The sequence below is a fragment of the Nycticebus coucang genome, chromosome 6 (genome assembly GCF_027406575.1).
Source record: "Nycticebus coucang isolate mNycCou1 chromosome 6, mNycCou1.pri, whole genome shotgun sequence".
Taxonomy (NCBI): Eukaryota; Metazoa; Chordata; class Mammalia; order Primates; family Lorisidae; genus Nycticebus; species Nycticebus coucang.
Genome location: NC_069785.1, coordinates 6,554,770 through 6,579,884, shown reverse-complemented (window position 1 = coordinate 6,579,884; position 25,115 = coordinate 6,554,770). Strand labels below are relative to the sequence as shown.

Sequence of the window (25,115 nt, the reverse complement as noted above, 5' to 3'; positions counted from 1 at the left end):
CCCAATTTTTCTACTTTTTTTATTAGTAGATATGGGGTTTCGCTCTTGCTCAGGCTATTCTCGAAGTCCTGAGCTGAAGCAATGCACTGTGTCAGCCTCCCAGAGTTTTAGGATCTTAAGTGAGAGCCACTGCACCTGGCCGATAATAAAATTACTAAATGACTAATTTAGACTCTGTCACACTCACGGCTTCAGGAAATCTAGGGTCACATCACACCCGTGGAAATGCTGTTCGGGGGGACTTTGGAATCATCAGGCTTACAAGGTAGACCCACGTGCCACTGTGCAGAGAAAGGCTCTTTACATGTACACTACACAGTGATGGTAAACCAGTCTTTTATTTTTACTACCTTGTCAACACAGCTATTTAATTCTTCACTTAGAGCCTCCTTTTCTTTCAGCAATTTTTCATTGTAGCTTAGAACGCTAGAAATTTTTTGCTGGAAGTCAGAGAGATCAGGACATCTGCGCAACTGTAAGAGAGAAATGAACAAGGCTCCCATCACATCTCACGGCTGTCAGCACAGAGAGGTGTTTATAAACCAGGCCTCTATGCAGGTACCCCAGAGGATGTGCAAACTCTAGGGCACTACAGTTAACTTTGTTCACTGCTGGGTTCTCCCTGCTGCCCACACGACTGCTGAGTATCTGCTCGAAGAGACTCAACCGGCCAGACACTGTTAAATAATGATCCCAGCTCTGCATTTTACCTTCAGGGTTAAAATGACACACTGCCCTTTTGTCATCAATTTAACTTACGCACATTTAACATATTATATTTTCTCATACTTTTTTAACTAGAAAAAAACCTTTTGAAGAAGTTTCCGTTAAGACGTTAGAGTCTGCATGAACCTATACAAGATAACGACATGAGGACAAGTTTAAAGACAAAAGTATTCGTTTTCCAGCTTCTTCCATGCGCCCTTCCCTGCACCAGAAGCCAAGGCTGACCTGCCAGTGCCCTGCTGCTGGTGTGCACACACAATGGCCGTTGCCTCTCTACTCTTACAGAACCAAGACATACCAAAGACCATTTTGGCATCACTATTGGGACGATCGGCATTTGGGCCAGACACCTCATGAAACATCACAGAGTCTCCAGCTTTACCCACAGATGTCAGTGACATGTTCCCCCAGTGGGAAGACCAAAAACATGCATACACATTGCTAAGGGTCCCAGGATGGGGGAGCAATTCTCACCCCGCCAACCCTGTTGCGAACCACTCCTTTAAAGACTGTTTCTTACACTCCTTAATCCTTTCCCATAGTTAGTAAGTTTTTAACTTGACTCCAATTCACCTGGCTTTTAAATTTTTTTTCTTTTCTTTCTTTCTTTTTTTGAGACAGTCTCATTCTGTCATCCTGGGTAGACTGCTGGGGTGTCAGCCTAGCTCAAGCTAGGTGGGCTCAAGCAATCCACCTGCCTCGGCCTCTCAGAGTGCTAGGATTACAAGTGTGAGCCACACACCAGCGGCTTTCAAATTTTTAATTCTTTATTATCATTATGATTTTATGGCCATCTTTCTACCTCCCACCTGAAGTTCTTTTACATTTAGCTTTAGGAATGATATGACGGGAGGCTGAGGCATGAGGATCATTCGAACCTAGGAGTTTGAGGTTGCTGTGAGCTAGGTTGATGCCACAGCACTCTTCGCCTGGGTGACAGAGTGAGACCTTGTCTCAACAAAGAGGGAAGAAAAGGCCTAAGAGGGACCAGCCTTATCTAAGTCTCACTCATCAGGAGTGAACAGAATTACGAAAGTTAAGAGCAAGACAATTACCCCCTTTTTAGACAAATCTATGTTCCTCTGTAGCCTGGCTAAGAGAAAGAAAACAATACATTTTTAAAATTGAAGTGGCTGGGATTCATTTGTAGCAATGGAATTGAAGAGTCGGTAACATATAGAAGTTACATATCTAGAAGAATTTGCAGTAGGAACCCTTACAGACTTGACCAAGCAGTAAGCTGGTCAGTGGGACTCAGTACTAAGGACATTTGGCTGGGAAGCCCAGACCATCAGGCGCACGCCGCTCTGTGAACTCCTGTAAGCCGCACAGTCTTACCTGTTTCATTTTCTCCAGTTCATCTTTGAGAAGCAGGTTTTCCTGTTCCAGGGTATGGGTTTGTATTTTAGCTTCAGAAAGTTCTGCCTCCAGAGAAGACACTAACCTGGAGGACTATGAGAAACATGAAAAAGTCAAATAACAGATACATTCATTTAGGCTGGAACCTTACTAGGTCCGTAAAAGGCGATGTTAAGGAAACAGTAACACAATTCAGTGATGCACTGTTTTATGATCCTTTATCCTCAAGCTAGGCAGCTCCAACCAAAGTAACCTTTTCAAAGGCTTTCCACTTAAATGGCATGCATATGATTCCTAAGATAGTTTCTGCATGTTTCTCTCATGTAATGTTATTAATCTTTCTCTTGGTGGAGATGCTTTGAAACTATGCAATCCTGTTTCTACTTAAACTTCTGCTTATTAAACTAGTACCTATCATTGAGTTTAGTTCACAATTTATTAATGGAGTGTTTCCTTAATGATGATTTTTTTCTTATTTCTATCTTTCTTTTTACATTTATTTTATTTATTTTGAGACAGAGTCTAACTTTGTTGCCCTTGGTAGAGCGCCGCGGTGTCATCAAAACTCACAGCAATCTTAAACTCTTAGGCACAAATGGTCCTCTTGCCTCAGCCTCCCAAGTAGCTGGGATTACAGGTGCCCACTACAATGGCTGGCTATTTTTTTAGAGATGGGGTCTCACTCTTGCTCAGGTTGGTCTTCACCTCCTGAACTCAGGTGATCCACCTGCCTTAGCCTCCCACAGTGCTAGGATTACAGGTGTGAGCCACTGTCATCCTGGGTAGAGTGCTGTGGCGTCAGCCTAGCTCATAGCAACCTCAAACTCTTGGGCTCAAGCAATCTACCTACCTCAGCCTCCCAGAGTACTAGGATTACAGGTGCGGGCCACATGCCCAGCTCTTTTTTATTTTTATTTTTTTGAGAATATTCTTCTTCCTGGCACCATGACATGTTCCAGGCTCATCTTATATTTTCTCTGCCCCAGCTTTGGAATTAATCATTTTTCCAAGGAATCCTGGTTCCTTTTATAAGAAAATGATGTTTAGAAACCAAGATCAGGGGCGGCGCCTGTGGCTCAGTGAGTAGGGCGCCGGCCCCATATGCCGAGGGTGGAGGGTTCAAATCCAGCCCCGGCCAAACTGCAACAAAAAAATAGCCGGGCGTTGTGGCGGGCGCCTGTAGTCCCAGCTGCTCGGGAGGCTGAGGCAAGAGAATCGCGTAAGCCCAAGAGTTAGAGGTTGCTGTGAGCCGTGTGACGCCACGGCACTCTACCCGAGGGCGGTACAGTGAGACTCTGTCTCTACAAAAAAAAAAAAAAAAGAAAAAAGAAACCAAGATCAGGGCACCCATGCACACAAACACATCTGTATTTCTGTACGTATCTGACTGTGTGTGTGTACACCGTAAGTTTATATTAACATTTCAGATTAGCATTCCCTCCCTCAAACTTGCAACCTCCCTCTCCCCTGATGACACATGGCAGTTCTCACAGCCTAATGTCTACTTACTCATCTGTCTTCATATACACAAGGTAGAATGACCACCCCAGGGCCCCGTGAGACTGACTTATGTACAGTTTGTTTTCTCGTTAGCTTGAACAGTATCAAGATATTAATTCTTTTTTTCTCAGTGCAGTAATATTACCCATTTATGAGACAGTCAGGTTCATTTTCCTCCTTTATGTTCCATTTTTGTAGCCCCTCTACCTCACTGATTAGTTTTACTTGTGCGCTTATTTGGGGTACCGAGTATGTGAAACATGACTGTGGTTCTCAGAGTCGGAGCTCTGCAAAAGGCAAACTCAGAAAGTGCTGTTCCTATGGCCCCTTCTTTCTTATATGCACAGAGGTGTATTACAGCTTCTCTTTTAAGTTTTTCTTTTTTTGTCTCAAAAAGTACATCCTAGAGGCTGGGTGTGGCAGCTCATGCCTATAACCCTACCACTCTGGCTGAGGCAGGTGGATTGTTTGAGGTCAGCAGTTCGAGACCAGCCTAAGAGTGACACCTATGTCTCCTAAAAATAGAAAAAGTTAGCCAGGTGTTGTGGTGGGCAGCTACCTGGGAGACTGACACAGTAGGATCACTTGAGCTCAGAAGTTTGAGCTATCATGATGTCTAAGCACACAAGGTGACACAGGGACACTCTAACTCAAAAAAAAAAAAAAAAAAAAAACCAAACCAAAAAATAGTATGTCCTAGAGACCATTTCATATAGAGCTCTTCCTTCCCTTTTTTTTTTTTTTTTTAAACCAGGTGCATAGTATTCCTTTATGGTATGAATGCACATTTATTCACCTACCCTCCCGTGTGTGAACACTATTTTGCGATTACAAACAGTGCTTTGCTGAATAACACTGTGCAAGTGAATTTTCATCCCGTTGGAGGCGTTACCTTTGAGTAGATTCTTTCAAGGGAGACTACTGGGACAAAAGGTAAGCACATTAAGAATTGTTAGGTATTGTCAAATTAACCCCCCTAAAGGTAGCAGCAGTTTGCAGCTCCCCAGCCGTGTGGGAAGGGGTCTGTTGCTCCACAGCCTGGCCAAGAGAATATGTTCATATTTTTAAACTGTTGCCAGTCTTATAGTAATAAATTATATATCAGTGTTGTTTTAATTTGCAATTCTCTAATTATAAGTGATTCTGAAAATTTTTCCATAGGTTTGAAGGCCATTTTTATATTTTTTGATAAATTATTTGTTCCTGCATCTTTCCAATTTTGCTACAGTAGGGATATTAGCCCTTCTCTCCGTGGTAGGAGTTGTAAACATTTTCTTCTAGTTTGCCCACTGTCTTTTGACTTTGTTTATGGTATCTTTTTGCCATGTAAAGTCCTTTCAAAATATAATCAATTTTGGGTGGCACCTGTGGCTCAAAGGAGTAGGGCGCCAGCCCCATATGCCGGAGCTGGTGGGTTCAAACCCAGCCCCGGCCAAAAAAACTGCAAAAAAAGAAAATATCATCAATTTTTTTCTTTTACAGCCTCTGGTTTTTGAGTCACAAAGAGACGGCCTTTCTTTTACACAAGAGTTAGAGACATGTTTTCTTCTAGTACTTGTATAATTTTGTGTTTTATATTTAGGCTCTTAATCCAGTTGAAGTTTATCCTTGTGTGTAGTATGAAATCGGGTCTGATTTTATCTATTCCCAAACGTCAACCTAGTTCTCCAAGCGCCATTTATTAAAAAGTCCATCTTTACCTCAGTGGTTGGAGAAGGTATTTTTGTTACGCACTAGGATTCTCTTTTATTGGGTCTAATTCTAGACTTTTCTTCCATTTACGTATTTGTCTATTCATGTACCAGTACCACACTACTTTACTTCTTAAGGCTTTATGGGTAAGAAATTGAACACAAGCATTTCTTCACTTCTTGGGATTTTTTCAACGAAGCTGCAGGTGTCTGCAGACCGCACCTGCTCTTTGCAGCGTCCCAGCTCCTCTTCGAGATTAGACGTCTCTTGCTCCCAGTCCTTGACCGCACCGTCCCCTGGCTCTTCTCCCTGCTGGCGCAGCATTTCTGCCAGGCGTCGATTAAGTTCTTGCAGTTCTTCCTGATCTCGAGAGTTCTTTTGGCTAAGTTCTGTATTTTCCAAATCCAACTGTTGGTTTTTGGTTTTTAATTCTGAAATCTAATTAAAATTGAAACAAGTTTTAAAAACGTGTTACCCTACTTGTGATAAAAAACAGACGTAGAGACATAATTGTTTTTCCCATCTCTACAGATAATAAGTTCTAAAAATATACATTTCATGACAGAAATACTACAGACTCCTTATCACACATTCGGTCAATTCAGAAGTGTATGGAGAAGTGAGACACTCAGCTTAAGCCCACCACAGAGGACCCCCTGTCCAGAGGAATGTTCATCCTTCCAGACCTTTCTCTATGCATGTACAAAACCCATACACACACGGAGACCCTTTTTTCTTATTAGCAAAAAACTGGATCGTATCATTTTTGAACTGCTTGCTTTTTTTTACTTACAACATCTTATTCTTTTCTTTCTAGGTCAGTGTGTTCAGAAACTACCATATGCTCTATTTTTTTTTTAAAGTGGCTGTAGGATAGTCCATAATGCATTGATCTGTTCCCACATTGATAGATGTATATGTTTTTAAAAAATCATTATTTCTTGGGCGGCGCCTGTGGCTCAGTGAGTAGGGCGCCGGCCCCATATGCCGAGGGTGGTGGGTTCAAGCCCAGCCCCGGCCAAACTGCAACAACAAAAAAATAGCCAGGCGTTGTGGCGGGCGCCTGTAGTCCCAGCTGCTCGGGAGGCTGAGGCAAGAGAAGCAAATAAGCCCAAGAGCTGGAGGTTGCTGTGAGCCGTGTGACGCCATGGCACTCTACCAAGGGCAGTAAAGTGAGACTCTATCTCTACAAAAAAAAAAAAAATCATTATTTCTTTAATTATGAAGAAACAAAACAATCTTCTGGAAAATCCACTTACATACAGTAGCATTTTGTGTTTAGGACTGTGTTTTAGAAATAGGGTCATTAGGTTAGAAGGTCTGTCCATAATCGTTATTTTCATAGCTCTCTGCAGAACATCTTCCTCCCATGCTACTGCTCCCTCTGATCCCATCAACAGGGTTTGAGGTCACTCATTCTTCACAACCTCTTCGATACTAGATGTCAATCTTTAATTTTTACTACGGCAATAGGCGAAAAAACAAAACCACTTAATTTGCACTTTCCTAATCACTAATGAGGCTATCTTCTTTGTATGTTGTATTTCTTCTCTGTGACTATTCATATTGATTACCTATTTTTCAACTGGATTTTCCCATTTATTTCGAAGAGTCTGAAATATATTTTGGATGTTAACACTTTGTCTATTTCAAGTACCAAGAATACTCTTTCTCTCAGTATGTCCTTGTCTTTGGACTGTTTCAGTTTCCTAAATGGCCTTCCCTTTTCACAACTGCATATGGTAAGGCTATGCAAATTGAGCTTTGAATGGTACAAGCTCTCTGACTAAATCATCTTTCTGTGAAATGATATGCTTGTTAACTGGCATTCTCTATCTGTGAAATTCTGTCCTTAACTTTATCCTCTCAATCATGGTGAAGAAAATGGGAGGGCCGGCGTTAACTGAAACTACTCACACACTACAGCTACTATTTCATAGGGAAGGTTTTAGAGAGATCTCCTCCTTATGATTATAAAGCTTATGCGAAAAACTTAGGGTCTAGACCAGTTTTTTTAACCTTTTCTTTTTTCTTTTATTATTTTTTTTTTAATTTTCTTTTTATTTATTTATTTTTTAATTATTATTAAATCATAGCTGTGTACATTTTTAACCTTTTTTTATTTTCCGACACACTCGAACCTAAACTTCCACGGCATACTTACATTATGCTGATCAACATTAAAAAAAAAAAAAAAGAGTAAAAAAAGAATACACTTACTGTGCTTTGAACTTCTTTTGGAAATAATTTAATTAATGGTCTTTAAAAATGTTTGCAGCACAGCTAAGATTCTCTCACGACACACTGGTGTGCCATGGTCTAGAATATCACTGGTCTAGAATAATACATACATTATTTCACAAAAAAACAGGAATGTACTTTAGAGTCAGAATGAGGTGAGTTTCCATTTTCAAGCTCAGAATGTACAACCTTACCACCACTAGCCACGTTATTCTAGTAGAATATGCTCTAAATTTATGAATTTCAAATAAAAAAAGAAAATTTCAGACTAAAGAAATATTGGGAAATATTAAGCATTTTCTCACCTGTTTCTTTAAATTTTCAACCATCTTCTGCATTGCGGTTTTTTCTTGTTTTACAGTTTCTATTTTTTGCCTAAAAAAATGGATGAAAATAAAATTTAAGAGTTAGGCTTTAAAAGTTAGAGTAAAGTAGTTTTAGTCCTTACAAAAATGTCTTAAGAAAATTTAAGTCTCTGTCTTACCACATTTCTTCCTGAGATCCATTTAATTTCTCTAATTCCAGGTTAGAAATGCTATCTTCCTCATTTAAAGTAGTAATTTCATCTCTCAAAATAGAATTCTCCTCCTGAAGCTTTTCAGATTCATATCTGAAGCACAGAGATTTAAAAAAAAAAAATTGTTATAACAAGGCAGTCATCTGGCATTTTTGGAAAATATTTTCTAGTAACTTCCAATATGATAAGTATTCCATGCCAGTTAAAAAGAGAAGTCTAAATTAGTAGTTTCTTACCCCTTAGAAATCAAATTATGACATATTGACGAATTTCGTTCAGGAAGTTAAGAATTTCACTAAAAGACATTAGGAAAGTATAGCAAAAAACTTAAGCATGGAGCTAGGAATGAAGACTCAACGCCCACTTTGGTTGATTTCCCAATGGCAGGCATGATGCTTTGGGAGATGACTTCATTTATTTCAAAGTCCAACCTGCTCTGAATGGACATAGTCACATGGTTAGCTTTAGTTTTAGGCCCTTGAGACCTAGAGAAAGAAAATTCACTACATAAATCAATGGGCCTTACAAAATATGTACACTGATGTTTACTTTGTGGTTTTATGCATCTCATTATATCCTGATTTTTAGAAACAAAAATGGTCTGAAAAGGAAAAACTACATCCAGAATTAAATAATTTTGTTTCACATTATTAAGATACTTCAGACATGATATAATATTTAATAAGTTTTTATTAAAAAAAACATTTGGCTGGGCATGGTAGCTCATGCCTATAATCCTAGCTCTCTGAGAGGCTGAGGTGGATAAACTGCTTGAGCTCAGCTCAAGACCAGCCTGGGCAATAGAAGAACTAGCTGGACATTGTGGCAGGTGCCTGAAGTTCAGCTATTTGGGAGGCTAAGGCAGGAGGATCACTTGAGCCCAAGAGTTTGAGGTTTCTGTGAGCCATGATGACGCCACAGCATTCTACCCAGGGCGACAGACTGAGACTTTGTCTTAGGGAAAAAAAAAAAAAATCCCCAATTTGCTAGAAGACTATGCATTTTTGCTAGAAGACTATATATATATATATATTTTTTCCTTTTTTTGTAGAGACAGAGTCTCACTTTATGGCCCTTGGTAGAGTGCCGTGGCCTCACCCGGCTCACAGCAACTTCCAACTCCTGGGCTTAAGCGATTCTCTTGCCTCAGCCTCCCGAGTAGCTGGGACTACAGGCGCCCGCCACAACGCCCGGCTATTTTTTGGTTGCAGTTTGGCTGGGGCCGGGCCTGAACCGGCCACCCTCGGTATATGGGACCAGCGCCTTACCGACTGAGCCACAGGCGCCGCCCGAAGACTATATATTTTTATAATGTGAACAGTGATTCTAATCAGTTCCACTTTTATCTTTATTCTCCAAGCATATTTATTAGAATCTGGTAGCTCCTCAACTAACTCATGTGTTCCAAGATAAATTTCCCTTGTCTGTACGATAAGCGCTATGCACTTCACATGATGTAAGTGCAAACCTATAAGCCACAAGACTTTTTTTTGTATTAGTATAAGAAGCTAGTTCTTACCTACCAAGTGAGTTAATCATACACAAAAGGCATTCATTCTCATACATGTTTCATCAAAACGAGAAAAGTAACAGCAAAAAAAAAAAAAAAATCTATCCATACGAGAAAGGAAGTGCTAAAAAATAGTTAAAGACGTATATCAATGATGCAGATACTTGCCACTGTGAACTGTCACAGCCCACAGGAACAACATTTATTTGCTACGGAGGAGGGGAACGCTTTCTAGGCAAGGTTATTTTATTTGTTAATACGACACGGGAGCAGAAGGAAGTCTAGAGTACGGCTCTCTTCTCAGGCACTAACACGTTAGTTTCTCTAGGCACAGCAAGCAGCAGGGTTAGGTCTGGTGAGGTGCTCTGCGGGACCCGTGACATCTACAAGGTGCATACGTTACCTCAGAAGCTCGACCTTTTGCTGCATCTCACTGCATGTGACTTGCAAGTCATGCATCATTGCCTTCAGCTCCTCCTCCTCCTCCTCTCCTGGAGAAAGGGCATCTTTTTGCTTAACTAAAGTAGTGACTCTCTCCCTCAACTTTCTTGTCAGCTCCTGGAGCTTTTTTTTCTCCAGCTCTAACCCTGCTATTGTGGCCTGATACTCAAAGTGTTTCTCTTGAAAGCCCAGGAGGGCACTGTTTTCCTCCAGGATGACTGGAGTCTGCACTCGTGGCTTTTCTTGACGTGTCTGAATTGTTCCATGTATCCAGGCCATTTCACGTGCCTTTCCGCTTTCCAAGAGCCCTGGGTTCCCCTGTTCAAGGTACTGGTTTTCTTGTTTACACCCTTCTATACCATGGTGTATGCTCATACCCGTGGGCGTGCGCTCGTCCAGTGTCTGACTGAGGTCAAGTGTCTTTTCATCAGGCTCGACTTCCAGGGTATCTGAACTGGCTTCCCACGAGGAGAAGCAGTCACACTGCTGGGCTGCTCTTCCCTGCAGCTTCTCAATCTTCCCTTGCAGCCTCAGAACTAGAACATTCAGCTCCTCATTTTCTGTTTTCACCTCATCATAGCTCTTTTCCAGGCTAAGGAATGTTTCTGTCACTTCCTCTATTTTCTTCAGCTCCTCCCGCAGCCTGAGAACCTCTGCGGTGAGCTCCTTGTTACTTTCCAGCGCCTCGTGGTACCGCGTCTCCACCATCCTCAGCTCCTCCTGAAGGCAGTCATTTTCTCTGCTAGCATCTTCATATAACAACTTGTACTTAGGAGAAGCCTCAGGGATTCTCTCAAGAATCTTCAGCTTCTTTTTCAGCACAGAAACATCAAAAAGTAGGTCCTGTTTCTTTTCAGAAGCTCGATTGCAGTCTGCACGTAAGACCCTTAGTTGTTCCTGAAGCTGACTAATCTGATTCTTCAGGTCCCAGGTTTCAGTCCTGGTCTCTTCACTATTTTCAAGCTCAGAAAAACTCTCCATGGAAGCTTCTGAGTCCTCTGTTTTGACCTCCTGCCTCCGAGCAGAGCTCGTTCCTGTACTTTCCAAGTCCTGGACCTCACTGCCTTCCGAGTCACTCAGGACGTGCCTTGTAGCCGCACCTTCCACTTGCTTCATTTGGTTTTGCAGTAAAAAGAGCTCTGTGTGTTCTGAAGACTTTCCAAAACACTCAGGAGTTGGTTCATCTAAACAAGAAGACATCACTGACCCTGGTTCTAATTTGTGCAACCTTTGTTGTAACCTAGAAATTTCTGTAGCCATTTTCACGTTTTCCTTCACTGCCTGCTCATGCGCTCTCTGCAGGCTGAGGAGGACATCTCCATTTTCTTCCAACAGCTGCTCCCCTTGCTGAAGCAGGGACATGGCTCCACTTCCTTCCATCTCCTCGGCCTCTGCCGCCTGGCAGTCACTCTGAGGCCCGGGGAGAGGCGATGCTGCCCGCTGCATTTCCTTGATTGCGTTCTGAAGCCTGGAGATTTCTGCGCTCATCTCAGCCCTCTCTTGATCTGCTCTCTCACAGGTTGTTTTGTGGACGCTCTCCAGGGCCCGAAGCTTGAACATCATTTCCTGCCTTTCCTGGTCATGTTCTATTTCCAGCCTTTCAAGCCACTGGCTGGCCAGCTGCTCCGAGGCCCCTGCCTGGCAGAGGACCTGCTCATGGTCCCTCAGCTCTCTCTCGTGACTGCTCTTCAGCTCAAGGATCTGGCCCGACAGCAGACTCTGCTGGCTTTCAGATACATTTCGCAGGTCCTCCAGGTCTTGGAGCAGCTGCTCCCTCTCGCTGACCATGCTGTTCAAATGCTCTTTGTACGTTTTCTCGAGCATCTCTCTCTCCTGGGTCAGGACCAGGGAAGTTGCTTTCTCCCTCTGAAGGGTCTCTTTGAGCTGCTCCTGGGCTTCTGCACATTCCTGGGTGAGCTCATCCTTCTCAAACTCCCACTGGGATTTCTCCTCGTGTTGCTGTTCCAGGAGGTCGGTCAGCTCTCGCAGGTAGTGCCCCTCCAGGCACTGCAGTGCACTTTCACACCTCTGGGTGACCTTCTGACGGTCAGCCTGAAACTGGGCTTCTATCTGAGAGGTTCTTCTATTACACTCTGTTTCCATTTTTTCCCTAAATGTCAACATACAGCGTTACTGAAACTGCTGCCAACTTCGTCAGCAAACACAAAACACTTTTCCACACACAGAGGAAGCTGCTAAGCAAATAACTGAAATACTTTCTCGAAATGGTCTTAACTTACTCCTCTGAGATGTATTTGCACTGGAAAGGGATCTCATTTCTCAGAGGTAAGACTGGCAGCCATAATTAATCTAAAAGACTTACCTTTCTCAATAGTCAGAGGGCAATTTTAGAAATCAAATTTTTTGGCATATTCCTAGATGTATTTGTGGATTTTAAACCAAACACTTAAATTGGTATTTTACCATAAATGATCAAAGGCATATTAAGCTGACCCCTAACTTGGGGGAATAGATAACATTCTTTCATTTTACTACAGGATATTAGGCACATAAACCACACATACTGACAAATTCATTCTGCTTTTGCTACTTATTTAATAAAGTAGCAGCAAGCTGCTCAGGGCAAAGCCTTCAAGTCCACCTGGGAATTTCCCATGCCCAAGGTGCCTTTTCACAGCCCTGGAGCAAAATGTAACTTTGCTCAGAATCCAGCTCAGACACAGTTTTTTTCAGAAAGCAACAGGATCGAACCAGAAAGGAACCACGTTTGGGATCATCTTATCCTCATCTGGAGCCTCGGAGATACAATTGATCTTTTTTTTTTCCTGGTTTTTGTCCAGGGCTAGGTCTGAACCCACCACCTCCGGCATATGGGACGGGCGCCCTACTCCTTGAGCCACAGGCACCACCCGATACAATTGATCTTAATACAGGGAAGATTTTTCTCTTTTAAAAACAAAACAGAACGGTTTCAATAACCCCGAGGTAGGCTTATGTCAAAACAACGGCAAAAGCAGTCAAAACATTTTAAAAGAGTCTAGGAAGTCAGCGGCTTCCATTCCATCTGACTTGCCCAAGTCTCCTGACCCCCGAGTCAGGTGGCTCCAGCTCCCCAACTCCCTTACCTGCCCTCTTGAAGTTCCCGGTGGTGCTTTTCCAGGAGCTCCCTTCTCAGCTCCTCCTTCTCGCGCGAGTGCTGCTCCTGCAGGCGGGCCAGCTGCTCCTGGTGCAGGCGCTCCAGGTCCTGCACCTTCTCCTGGGTCCAGGCGCTGTTCTGGCGGAGCGCTTCCTTCTCACGCTCAAAGTCCTCCTGGACCTGGGCCAGCCTGGCCACCAGCTCCCGCTCTCGCTGGCACTGCAGCGCCTCCCGCAGGCGCGCCTCCTCCTGTGCAAACTCGGCTCGCAGCCGCGCGCTCTCCTGCTCGTGCTCACGCCGCAGCGCCTCCCGCAGGCGCGCCTTCTCCTGCATGAACTCCGCGCGCAGGCGCGCGGCCTCCACCTGCTCCTCCCTGAGCGCCGCAGCCTGCCCCTGAAGTTCAGCGATCTCGTGTTGAAGGTCCCGAATCTGTTTCTCCAGGGTTTGTATTTCTTTCTCATGCCTTTGCCTCACGTCCTCCCGCTCCTTCTCACAGGCGACCATGGTCTCATCCAGCTGCTTCTTGTAATGTTGCACCTGAAGGCAGACAGGGGCGCCACCGCATGACCATGCAACTCCAGGTTGCGGAAAGGGCTATAAGAGGGGGCAGCAAGCACTTTTTTTCCTGTAAGATATTTCTCGGTTTCCTTATTTTGTTTTATAGTAGCGATTCGAAAAGACCTTAAGCAAGGAATTTAAGGCAAACGTAGTTTGCTTTCCTTTTTTAACTGGTTGTATTTTATTAGTTTCTGAAGAACTCTATTAAAACTGAGCAGGCCCTCATGTACCCTTTCCACCTGCAAACTTAGAGCCTTAAATTCAGATATTTACTGAACACCTGTCAGGTGCCTGCAGACCTCTCCGACACACAAAGCTGGGTAAGATGTAATTCCTGCCATCAGGTAGAAGCCAGGCCAGGCTGCAGGGATGACAACTGAAAGGACATATAGACTAGAAGGCAGAACATACAAGAAAAGGCACAGAACAAGGAGCTACAGTGTGACCTGGGGAAATCAGGAGGGGAAATCACATTTGGTTGGGGAATTCAGGATGCTTGAGGTAGCAACTGATATAAATTCTGCAGACTTCCAGGAGGGGGAAAGAAATAACAATAGCACAGTTTGTAACAGCACAAGCAAAAGAGGACAGTGTTTGATGGACAATCAGGAACCACCCGGTTTCACTGGAAGATACTGGAGTGAACAGGGAACGGGAGATTGGAAATGTAAGTGGAAGCCCTGTGGTGAGGGGTTTGGAAGCCAAGCCTCAGAACTTGTACCTCATCTAGCAGGTAATGCAACATCAAAGGGCTTTTTTGGTTTTTATTAAGATGTTTTTCAACCAGTTTAAAATAATATAATGGACTTAAAGCTTCAAGTCCCATGCCTGCCAGAAAGTACATATTGGAGAAATTCTCTGAGGAGGAAAAGGCCTTCCTCTCAGCATAAAAAAATCATCCTGGGGCAGCGTCTGTGGCTCAAAGGAGTAGGGCGCCAGCCCCATATGCTGGAGGTGGCAGGTTCAAACCCAGCCCCAGCCAAAAACTGCAAAAAAAAAAAAAAAAAATCATCCTGAGGAAGTGGGTCCCTGGAAGTCACCAGACTAGAGAGGAAACACACAGAATGTGTTGCTCTATGAGAAAAGAGAATTTGGATTATGCCATGTGCAAAGGGTTGTCAGAGCTCAGAGAGGTCTGGGATCTGGGCCGGGTGTGGCGGCTCACACCTGCAACCCCAGCACTCCAGGAGGCCGAGGAGGAAGGATCTCTGAAGTTCAGGAATTTGAGACAAATCTGAACAAGAGTGAGAGCCCATCTCTACTAAAAATAGAAGAATAAAATTAGCCAGGTGTTGCAGTAGGTTATAGTCCCAGCTACTTGGGAGGCTGAGGCATGATGATCACTTGAGCCCAAAAGTGTGAGGTTGCTGTGAGCTATGCCGCCACAGCACTCTACCCAGGGTGATGGAGTGAGACTCTGTCTCAAAAAAAAAAGAAAGAAAGAAAGAAAGAAATCTGGGAACTGGGTGGGTGGGGAGGACTCACTTTATCTTCGAGCTCTTGTCGGAGGCAGCGTAAGTCCCGGTGATGTTGTTCTTTCATCTGTTCGATGACCATCTCTGCCTCAATGCTCATATTTGAAGGGTTGCACTCTTCAGAACCCAGCCCTGAAAATACATGAAAGCCACTGAGCCTGCAACAGGTTCTTTGAATAACATGATCTGGCAACCGAGGAAGAACGCCCAGCTGAACTCAGGAATGAGCCTGGTCTGAGTTAGCACAGATGGGTTCTACTGTGAAACAGCAGAAGCCAAGAGAAGGCTCCTCTGTGTTCAAGGACGGGGCCCCGGGTGGGAATAAAAGTGAGCAGGTTCTTCCTAGTACAAGCAGGGCACCAAACCTTAGTAGAATTCATCTTTTGGAACAGGAGGTGAGGGAAGGTGTGGAAATAGTTGTTTAAATGTGACCTCACCCTAATGAAAATGCTGCAAGTTGAGGTCATATAGCATGAGGCAGCTTGGTCAAACCAACTGGACTTCTAGCCATCCAAAAACTACAACTGACCAATTAGCAGAGGGGCAGTGAGGCAGGGGAATGAGTGGCCAGTGTACATGCTCATTCCCCTGAGCAAACAGGGGACACAAACAGATGAGAGAAAGGAATCCTTCTTGGGTATGGGTCCAGCGGCTGGGAAAGACAGTTTTGTGCTGTTATTGGTCTTCGTATATTTTGGCATATCCCCAGCTGAGAAGTAACCTAAAAGTAAGCCACCCTATGATGGCGCAGCTTCCTGTACCCCCCTAGGAGGACCCTCAATACCGGGCCATCTGTGGAAAAGCCCAGAAAAGCAGCTGTGGTGCACCCTATTTTCAGATCCTTAGACCGTGAGCCAAGAATCAGAGGAGAGGTCTTGAGTCCCCTTCCTTTTCGTCCCCAATCCTGTAATTATTCCATAGTAAGTAGACAGGGGCAGGTATGCGGGACAAACATCCTCTGTGAGGACGGTACTCCTGCCTCAAGTGGCAGTGGGGAAAGCTATTTATAATAGAAGAATTGACTCCAGTTAGTCCCCAGGTTATAAACAGGATATGTTCTGTAGGTTTGTTCTCAAGCTGAATTTGTATATAAGTTGGAACAGGTACATTCACCTCTTGCTCACAATAGCCTCCATTTGTAAGAGCCCAAATCAGTTGGGTATCAGTAACTCAGGGACTTACTATAAGAGCCTCTGCTTGTAGGTGCGAGTTTGTATGTCTGTCAGATGTTTGTAACTTGGGGACTGCCTGTACAAGCTCCTTCTAAAATTCAAACTCAACACACCCAAGAAAATAGGAGGAGGGGGGGAAATGAGCTGAGAGAATGTGGAAGGCCCTCTGACAACTGCTGCCCAGTCGGACTCGGAGTTCTCCGCAAAGGCCTGGGCCACCAACCATTATTTATCTTTTTTGTTGTTTTGCAGAGACAACACAGACATTCCGCCCCACCAGCAGAAGCAAGCCACTTGTGGCTTCTGTGGTTGCTGGTGGCCCATGCTCTAAAACCATCCTTATACCAGGAAGGCACTCTCAGAAGGGGCAGGTTCAGCCATAGCTCAGCGCCTGCATTCTAACACCCCAAAGGCCAGGATTCTTCCCAGATTTGTGGCCAGATTTTTGTTTGCTTTTTTAAACACAGCAAATTCCCTTGTGCTTTGATTTTTCTATTTCTTTGTTGATACATATCAAAATCAGATGGAAATATTCTCATAAAGACTTCAAGGACAAATGAAAAACCAGACCACAAATGAAATAACTCAAGAAAAAGAATATTGCCAGTCTTTTAAGGTTGCCAGATTTTTGCAAATTTATATTCAACTAAAGTTCCAAAAACAAAGGTCAGAGCCTTTAACTCATTAAGCCTTTACAAACGGTGTGTGAATGTGTTTACCCTGGTCGGCCTCAACGCCTCCGCTGCTAACATCAAGTTCTTCTGACAGTGAATTCTTCAGAGGAGGCCTGAGTACTTTGCCTTGGGCACGGTAGTCTTCCAGCTCAGACTGGAGTTCATCCACTTGGTCTTGTAATATCTGGGGTTTAAAAACCCAAACAAGGTCTTAGAAGTGACACGAGAAGCACAATCAATGGCAATAACAAGATAGATAAACTGGACATCATTAACAAGTAACTTCTGTGCTTCAAAGGTAAGTAAAAAGACAACCCACAGAATGGAAGTTTTGCAAATTATGTAACTGATGGACTTGTAACTAGGATATATAAAGACTATTACAACTCAATAATAAAAAGACAAAGAACTCAGTAAAAATATGGGCAAATGATCTGAATAGATATTTCTATAACGAAGGTAAGCAAATGACCAGTAAGAACATAAAAAGATACTCCACATCATTAGCGATCAGGGACATGCAAATCAAAGCCTTGATGGCATCTATTTCCCTGGCCACGAGGATGCTAGAATCAAAAAGACATACACTGACAACTGTTGGTGGAGATGTGGAAAAGTCGGAATTCTTAGACCAGTAGGTGTGGAAAACGGAGCCAACCACTTGGAAGAAGTTTGGCAGTTCCTCAAAAGGTTACACACAGAGTCACTGTACAACACGGCAATTCTACTGCTCAGTACATACCCAAGAGAAATGAAAACATAAGGCCAGAACTTGCACACTGGCTGGGCACAAAGGCTCACACCTATAATCCCAGCATTTTAGGAGGCCGAGGCCAGCGGTTTGCTTGAGCTCAGGAGTTTGAGACAAGCCTGAACAAGAGCAAGAACTCTTTTCAACCAAAAAATAGAAAAAATAGCCAGGCATGGTGGTGTGCCCCTGTAGTCCCAGCTACTTGAGAGGCTGAGGCAGGAGGGCCTCTTGAACCCAGGGGTTTGAGGTTGCTGTGAGCTATGACGACATCACTGCTGTCTAGCAGGGGTAACAGTGAGAATGTCTCAAACAAACAAAAAAAAAACCATACATGAATTTTTATAATAGCATTATTCATAATATCCCCCAAATCCCAGATGTCCATTAACTGATGAATGGATTAAAAAACAAAACAAAACATGTTATTATTTGGCCACAAAAAGGATGGACTTAATAAAAAACATTATGCTAAGTGAAGGAGACAGTTACAAAGGACCACATATATGATTCCATTTACATGAAATGTACAGAACAGCGAGATCTGTAGAGACGGAGAGTAGATTAGAGGTGGCCTGGGGCTGAGGGCACAGCAGAGATTACGGGTAAGTGAAACAAGGGTTCCTTTTCAGGGTAATGAAAATGTGCTAACATTGATTGTGGTGATGACAGAACAATTCTGCAAATATTCGGACTGCACTGTACACTTTAAATGGGTAAAATATATGGTATACACAGCCGTTAAAAGAAGTGAAAAGGATCTGGGGAAATTTTGGAGGCAGAGGCTGACAGGTTTTACTGATAAATTCATTAAATGTAAAGACATTTAAAGAGAACATCTCTACCTGATTAGAACCAAGAGCTAAAACTTAATTTAAGCAGCAGTGGAAATGTTTCATTTTCTTCTTTGACGTGTTCACACGTATTTCCTGAGCAGACATCGTCATGATTATTTTCCTCATCTCTGCACGATTATAATTTTTTTTTTGTGCAGTTTTTGGCCGGGGCCAGGTTTGAACCCATCACCTCTGGCACATAGGGCCAGCGCCCTACTCCTTTGAGCCACAGGGGCCGCCCCATAATTATAATTTTCATCTAAAGCACTTAGAACTCAATTATGCTTACCTTGTTAAAATAAGCAAGTGTTTAAAGAAAAAAAAAAAAAACCAAACCCAAATTCCTAAGGTTAGGGGAGTTACCTTTAAAAAAAAAAAAAAAAAAAGACTTTCTTGTCATATATAATAAAGTTTGTGTCTTCATCAAACTGTTTAATATAGCCTTCATGGCATTTTCTTATTGTATATAGACATTTGTATTCTGTATTTAGTAAGTTTCACCTATGAAAATATTTCAGATTGTATATGAAACCAGCACATTGTACCCCTTGATTGCACTAATGTACACAGCTATGATTTAATAAATAAATAAATAAATAAATAAATAAAAAATAATAAAGTTTGTGTCTTGCCTGGCAGGCGCTGGGAATGGTTTACTAGCTACAGACTAGAGGGGTTTCTGCTTCATTTGCATTTTATAAATAAACAGTATAAGAAATGTATTCAGAAAAAGGAAAAAAAAACCACAGGACTAATTCAGATCACATCAGATTAGGTCTGCAGCAATCAATCAGGAAAGGCTAATTTCGAAATAAAATAAGCACATCAACAGGACCACCTATTCGTCCACTTGGAATAAAACCACACTTTGCTCTAAGCGCTAGCAATTTCTGGCCTGGATGAAGCAGACTTAAACTCAGATTGTGGCAGTCCCTGTCACTCAGGGTACTGGACATGTAACAATAACAGCTAATGTTTGTGTCATGCTGACTCTGTCCCTGTGCAGTGGTTACTCTTACTTTGCCATTTTATAGGTGAGGAGTTGAGACGCTCACAGACGGAGTGACGGCCTGTGGTCACACCAGCGCTCCCGCACCCACCCCGTTCTCCGGGCCTGCTTACCCTGCACTGCTGCTCATACGCGCTTCTCATCTGGGTCAGCCTCTCTTCTTGCAGAAAGAATTCCGCACTGCTGGGATCAAGGTCACCAAACTGGAAGGGGAAAAGCTGTCATTTTCCCCGCGTGCCCTCCTTTGACCTAACACCCAGCAAAAGCCTCCCTTTCTGGTGTTCACCCAGTTTCTGGAGAATTTGAGGAATCTGACATTTGAGCAGAAACCCTGCCAACTGGATGATAGGAAAGCACACTGAAGTGACGGTTCCACCACGGCAGGGGTCACGTCTCAGTGCCAAGCAAAGTTTTCCATCAGAACCAACCAACTCAACCAGAGCCCTGCACAAGCTGCCCAGATGATTCCCTAAGAAGGACGTTCTTGGTGGCTCTGCTCTGCCATTCAGCATAAACTACACTGTGAGCTAGCAGGAAATCAGATTCAAACAGATTTACCTTTTCCGCTAACACATTTTCCAGATTTTTCTGAAGTTTATCTGTCAGATTCTCATACTCCGCCAACTTCTCTGCATTTTCCAGAAGCTCATTTTCCAGACGACTATTTTCCTGAAGAAATATGGGGAAATTAAAATGTGGCACAGGTTAAAAAATAAGCAAATTGTACCATCTTAGACATGGCATAAGTCAGTGCTAAGATTAGGAAAATTTATCCATTTTGAAATCTGTAACAGACTAGGAGAAAAACATTCCATTTTTTGATAAAAACAAAATTTGCATTTTTTTTTTTTTTTGATCCTATAAGATAGTGCTGTCCAATACGGGAGCCACTAACAGCCACAAATGGACACTGAGCATTTGAAATCTGTCTAGGACAACTGAGAAACACTGTAAAAGACACTCCAGATTTCACACGGCACAAAAATAGCTCAGTAATAACGTCTGTACACTAATCTTGGAGATATTGGATTAAATCAAATAATTTAAATTATATTTGTTTCTTTTTACCTTTTAATGTGGCTATCTTCAAATTTGAAATTATGTTTGTGGCTTGCATTATATGTCTTTTAGACAGCATTGCAGAATATTTGATGGCATGAACACATTCTCAATGTACAGTACAGTCAAATAAAACTGGCTACTAACCACCTTGTTCAACTGCCTGCAAAAGAGAACTGAAAAACAGAACAGAGACAAAGACCTATGGATCAGACCTGAGAACCCAGACATGAAACCATCCTCATATTCCCATGTGATCTTTGACAAAGCAGATAAAAACCTACACTGGGGGCTTGGCGCCTGTGGCTCAAGCGGCTAAGGCGCCAGCCACATACACTTGAGCTGGCGGGTTCAAATCCAGCCCCAGCCCACCAAAGTAAAGGGGGGAAGTAAAACTCAATAGGAATCAAGTAGGTGGGTGAGGGCAGGAGGGGTCGAGTTAATTCACACCTAATGGGTACAACACACACATTCTGGGTGAAGGGCACACTTACAACTGTGACCTGAAATGTACAAAATAAACTATGTAACCAAAATGGCATGCCCTGTGATATTCCAAAATTTAAAAAAAAGAATAAAAGGCAAGAAAAAAAAAGCAAAGTAACTACAAAATTAATTTCTTGATGTTTTAGTTTTGTTTATATTTTTAAATAATTTATAAATATATTTTAAGATATAAAAGTTATGTAAGTTGCTCACAATTTGTATGTTTCAGTTATTATTAATACAATGAAATATTGTAGCTAATGAGACCCACAAAAGGCTTTTTTTCATTTAAAAGGATCTGTACAGGTCGTACTTTGAAGGAAGATTCCACCCATGTGTGTTAAAACACACACAGACACAGAGACGTGCCATTTGACATATTTTCTTCTCCACTGCCAAAGGCTGATTGGAAGAACATTACTTTCAAAGTACATTTTGCCAAAAGAATACAGAGCCAGCATATTTTTAATATATTCTAGTTCACACTCTCATACAACATAGAAGAAAAAGGAAGGAACTTGAAGTGTTTAAAAAATACCCATTTCCCCCTAAAATGCCAATTTTATAACTCTGATCTTTCAAAGTATAACTAAATTTAGATGCTGAAGCAATATGGGGTCATCGCTGTGTACCAGGCCCTCTGCTGGCGCTGTGCAGAGTAAGGAATCAGGCACTGTCACTGACTTTGGGGAGGGGACAGCTGTAGATACAACTACTGATGACCCAGTAGGGCACGTGCCATCCTGGGGCCTTAAGGCTCATTATTTATTTATTTATGTTTTGCAGAGAATAACAGCATGATTGTAATCAACTGTTACTACAGTAACTCCAACAGCCACGGTGAGGTAGAGGAGAGAGATGCACACTGGGCAGCTGAGAAGTCACGGTGAATTCTGCACCTAATCAGAGGGCAGGGAACTTCAGAGGAAGAGGACAATGCTCAGAGGCATCTCAGAGCATCAGCACCACTTAGAGACTGACCAGGGATGGCGACTGAAGCTCTTGGCTTCTGGGACTTATAGCATCACCATGGTGACATTGTAGATCAGAGGAAAATTCAGGAGGTGAAGCGGTTGGATAGTTAGGGAGTGATAAGTGGTCAGTTTTTGGCAGGTGGCAGCATTTTCGGGACCTTTTGTAATAGCAATGATAGCCAACATTTTATATGCAGTTAGCACTTTCCAGACACCAGGAGTGCATCATGTGACTAGTCCCCCCATCAAGGCTACAGGGTAGGTACTATGATGGTGCCCATTTTGCACATCAGGGAACAGGCTGAATAAACTGATCAAGGTTTTCTAGTAAGTGGTGGAACCAGATCTGAACCACACAGCGTGACACTGGTGCCCCTGCCTATATCACATGGTGTCAGACCGGTGAAGAAAGGGGCTGCCTCCTGCATGGGGTACAAGAGAGAGGGAAGATGTAAGGAGATGGAGGCCATGAGAAACACCAAGGCCTCTGTGTGGCAAGAGGCAAGGTCACCTGCTGAGATTAAGGGGGGCAGTGGGCAAGAAGTTCTCAAGGTGAGGGGCAGGTTTGGAACAGCAGCTGAGAACTGGGGCATCAGCTGGGTGCCCAAGAGCCCTGAAGCCCCACTGCGCCTGCGGGGGCTAAGAAGAACAAGGGACACTTAGCCACACGGCCAGGAGAGACACTCAGCCACACCGCCAGCACACCAGAGGCCTGGGAGCCCCACAAGTCCAGGCCCCAGCAGGGCCTGCCATGTCTGCACATGACCCAGCTGGGGAAGCTGGCAGGGACTCCTGGATTGCTTACAAGGCATGGTTTTCCACACAGTGTCACCAGCAGGAACACAGACCACAGAACTAAGAAGACGATTACCTTTAAAGAGAGGGCCAGGCGGTCCCGGATGTAGCTCTCCTCGGTCTTGGCCTTTTCGATCTCCTGCTCGAGTTCCACGCGCTGCCTGCCCATCTGCTGCACGATCTGCTCTCTCTCCCTCCGGAGCTCGCTCTTCAGGGCTGCCATTCGCTCCTTGTACTCTTCATCCAGTTTCCTGTGAGCAAGAGAATCACAGAATGCCATCGGGTCCCTCAAAGTCACTGTAAGGATCCACCAAACATGGAAACAGTCGTAGATATTCCCTGAGAAACGTGGAGGGTGTCCTACTTTCCCTCAGGGTGGGGCTGCACCCATTCCAGCCAGGCATGGCCAGGCAGGCAAGAGTGCAGAGCCCGGGGCTCTGTTCTGGTCCCCAACTGCAGGTGCACAGAGTCCCAGGCTCTGTTCTGGTCCCCAACTGCAGGTGCACAGAGTCCCGGGCTCTGTTCTGGTCCCCAACTGCAGATGCACAGAGTCCCAGGCTCTGTTCTGGTCCCCAACTGCAGATGCACAGAGTCCCGGGCTCTGTTCTGGTCCCCAACTGCAGATGCACAGAGTCCCGGGCTCTGTTCTGGTCCCCAACTGCAGGTGCACAGAGTCCCAGGCTCTGTTCCGGTCCCCAACTGCAGGTGCACAGAGCCCGGGGCTCTGTTCCGGTCCCCAGCTGCAGGTGCACAGAGTCCCGGGCTCTGTTCCGGTCCCCAACTGCAGGTGCACAGAGTCCCAGGCTCTGTTCCGGTCCCCAGCTGCAGGTGCACAGAGTCCCGGGCTCTGTTCTGGTCCCAACTGCAGATGCACAGAGTCCCGGGCTCTGTTCTGGTCCCCAACTGCAGATGCACAGAGTCCCGGGCTCTGTTCCGGTCCTCAACTGCAGATGCACAGAGTCCCGGGCTCTGTTCCGGTCCCCAACTGCAGATGCACAGAGTCCCAGGCTCTGTTCTGGTCCCCAACTGCAGGTGCACAGAGTCCCAGGCTCTGTTCTGGTCCCCAGCTACAGGTGCACAGAGTCCCAGGCTCTGTTCCGGTGCCCAGCTGAGGTGCACAGAGCCCTGGGCTCTGTTCTGGTCCCCAGCTGCAGGTGCAGAGTCCCGGGCTCTGTTCCAGTCCCCAGCTGCAGGTGCACAGAGCCCCAGGCTCTGTTCTGGCCCTGTGGCTGCTGCAGGTGCACAGAGTCCCGGGCTCTGTTCTGGTCCCCAGCTGCAGGTGCACAGAGTCCTGGGCTCTGTCCTGGTCCCCAGCTGCAGGTGTGCAGAGTCCCGGGCTCTGTTCTGGCATGGGACACCTCCAGCTGCAGGTGCACAGAGCCCCGGGCTCTGTTCCGGTCCCCACCTGCAGGTGCACAGAGCCCCGGGCTCTGTTCCGGTCCCCAGCTGCAGGTGCACAGAGCCCCAGGCTCTGTTCCGGTCCCCAGCTGCAGGTGCACAGAGTTCCGGGCTCTGTTCTGGCCCTGCAGCGGCTGCAGGTGCCGCTGCCCTGGGTCGGGGTGGTGGGTGAGTCGCACCTGAGGTTGTGCTCATTCCGCCGCTCTATGGCCGCATGGTGATCGTCCACCTCTGAGGCCATGAGGGACTTGAGCTTCTCAGCCTTGTCCAGGTCTGACCGCAGCTTCTCTTTTTCTCTGACCACTTGATCAACACGTTCCCTAGAATCACAAATAAACCAAGTCAATGGGAAACTGTTTCTAAGCAACAAGTAGACCCAAGGGAGCTCCTCTTTGGCTTATTTCAATACAAAACCAAAACCAAGACGACCCCACCCCTCCCAAAGGCATTTTACAGTTTACAAAGGCATTCCACAGTTCCCTTCCAAGGCCCACATGCCAACCTAAGTTCTACTTCATTTTCCTACAACTAAAGTAAGATGGTACAGTAGTCAGATGATAGAAGATTAGCCACGTCTGGACAGAGAATGGAAGAACATTTCTCCAAGGTGTCCGAGTGACCTGCTGGGTAAGGGGCGACGGGAACAGACCAGGAGAGCCTTCTGCCCACACACTCACAACAAATGCCGGATCTCAGCCTTAAAGCTGGCCAGAGCTGCCTGGTGAATGCCGTTCTTGGTGACCAAAAGTTCATTTTCAAGAGCCAGCGTCAGTTCTGTCAAGTTGATGGTTCCATCAAGGCTAAAATCCAAGGCCTAGAAATCAGAACAAGGCAGGAGCTCAGGACAA

The 25,115-nt window shown here is 44.6% G+C and overlaps 1 protein-coding gene across 9 annotated transcripts in view; it reads right to left on the bottom strand.

Annotated features, from left to right (window-relative positions):
* Nucleotides 1-25,115, bottom strand: part of NIN (ninein) — a 114,210-nt gene that overhangs the window by 24,317 nt on the left and 64,778 nt on the right. For 7 of the 9 annotated variants that reach the window (XR_008380875.1, XM_053596230.1, XM_053596226.1 and 4 more), the window contains 14 exons: nt 24,945-25,081; nt 24,447-24,587; nt 22,946-23,120; nt 20,114-20,224; nt 19,669-19,758; nt 17,008-17,146; nt 15,127-15,248; nt 13,073-13,620; nt 9,949-12,096; nt 8,003-8,128; nt 7,824-7,893; nt 5,500-5,715; nt 2,065-2,178; nt 351-473 (listed from right to left, as the gene is read on the bottom strand). Coding sequence is in view for 8 of the 9 variants with exons in the window: in XM_053596230.1 (XP_053452205.1) it covers nt 351-473; nt 2,065-2,178; nt 5,500-5,715; nt 7,824-7,893; nt 8,003-8,128; nt 9,949-12,096; nt 13,073-13,620; nt 15,127-15,248; nt 17,008-17,146; nt 19,669-19,758; nt 20,114-20,224; nt 22,946-23,120; nt 24,447-24,587; nt 24,945-25,081 (4,260 nt within the window). In the remaining variant the exon portion in view is untranslated. The remainder of the gene's footprint in view (nt 1-350; nt 474-2,064; nt 2,179-5,499; nt 5,716-7,823; nt 7,894-8,002; nt 8,129-9,948; nt 12,097-13,072; nt 13,621-15,126; nt 15,249-17,007; nt 17,147-19,668; nt 19,759-20,113; nt 20,225-22,945; nt 23,121-24,446; nt 24,588-24,944; nt 25,082-25,115) is intronic. The other 2 variants (XM_053596232.1, XM_053596233.1) reach the window with 1 other exon arrangement.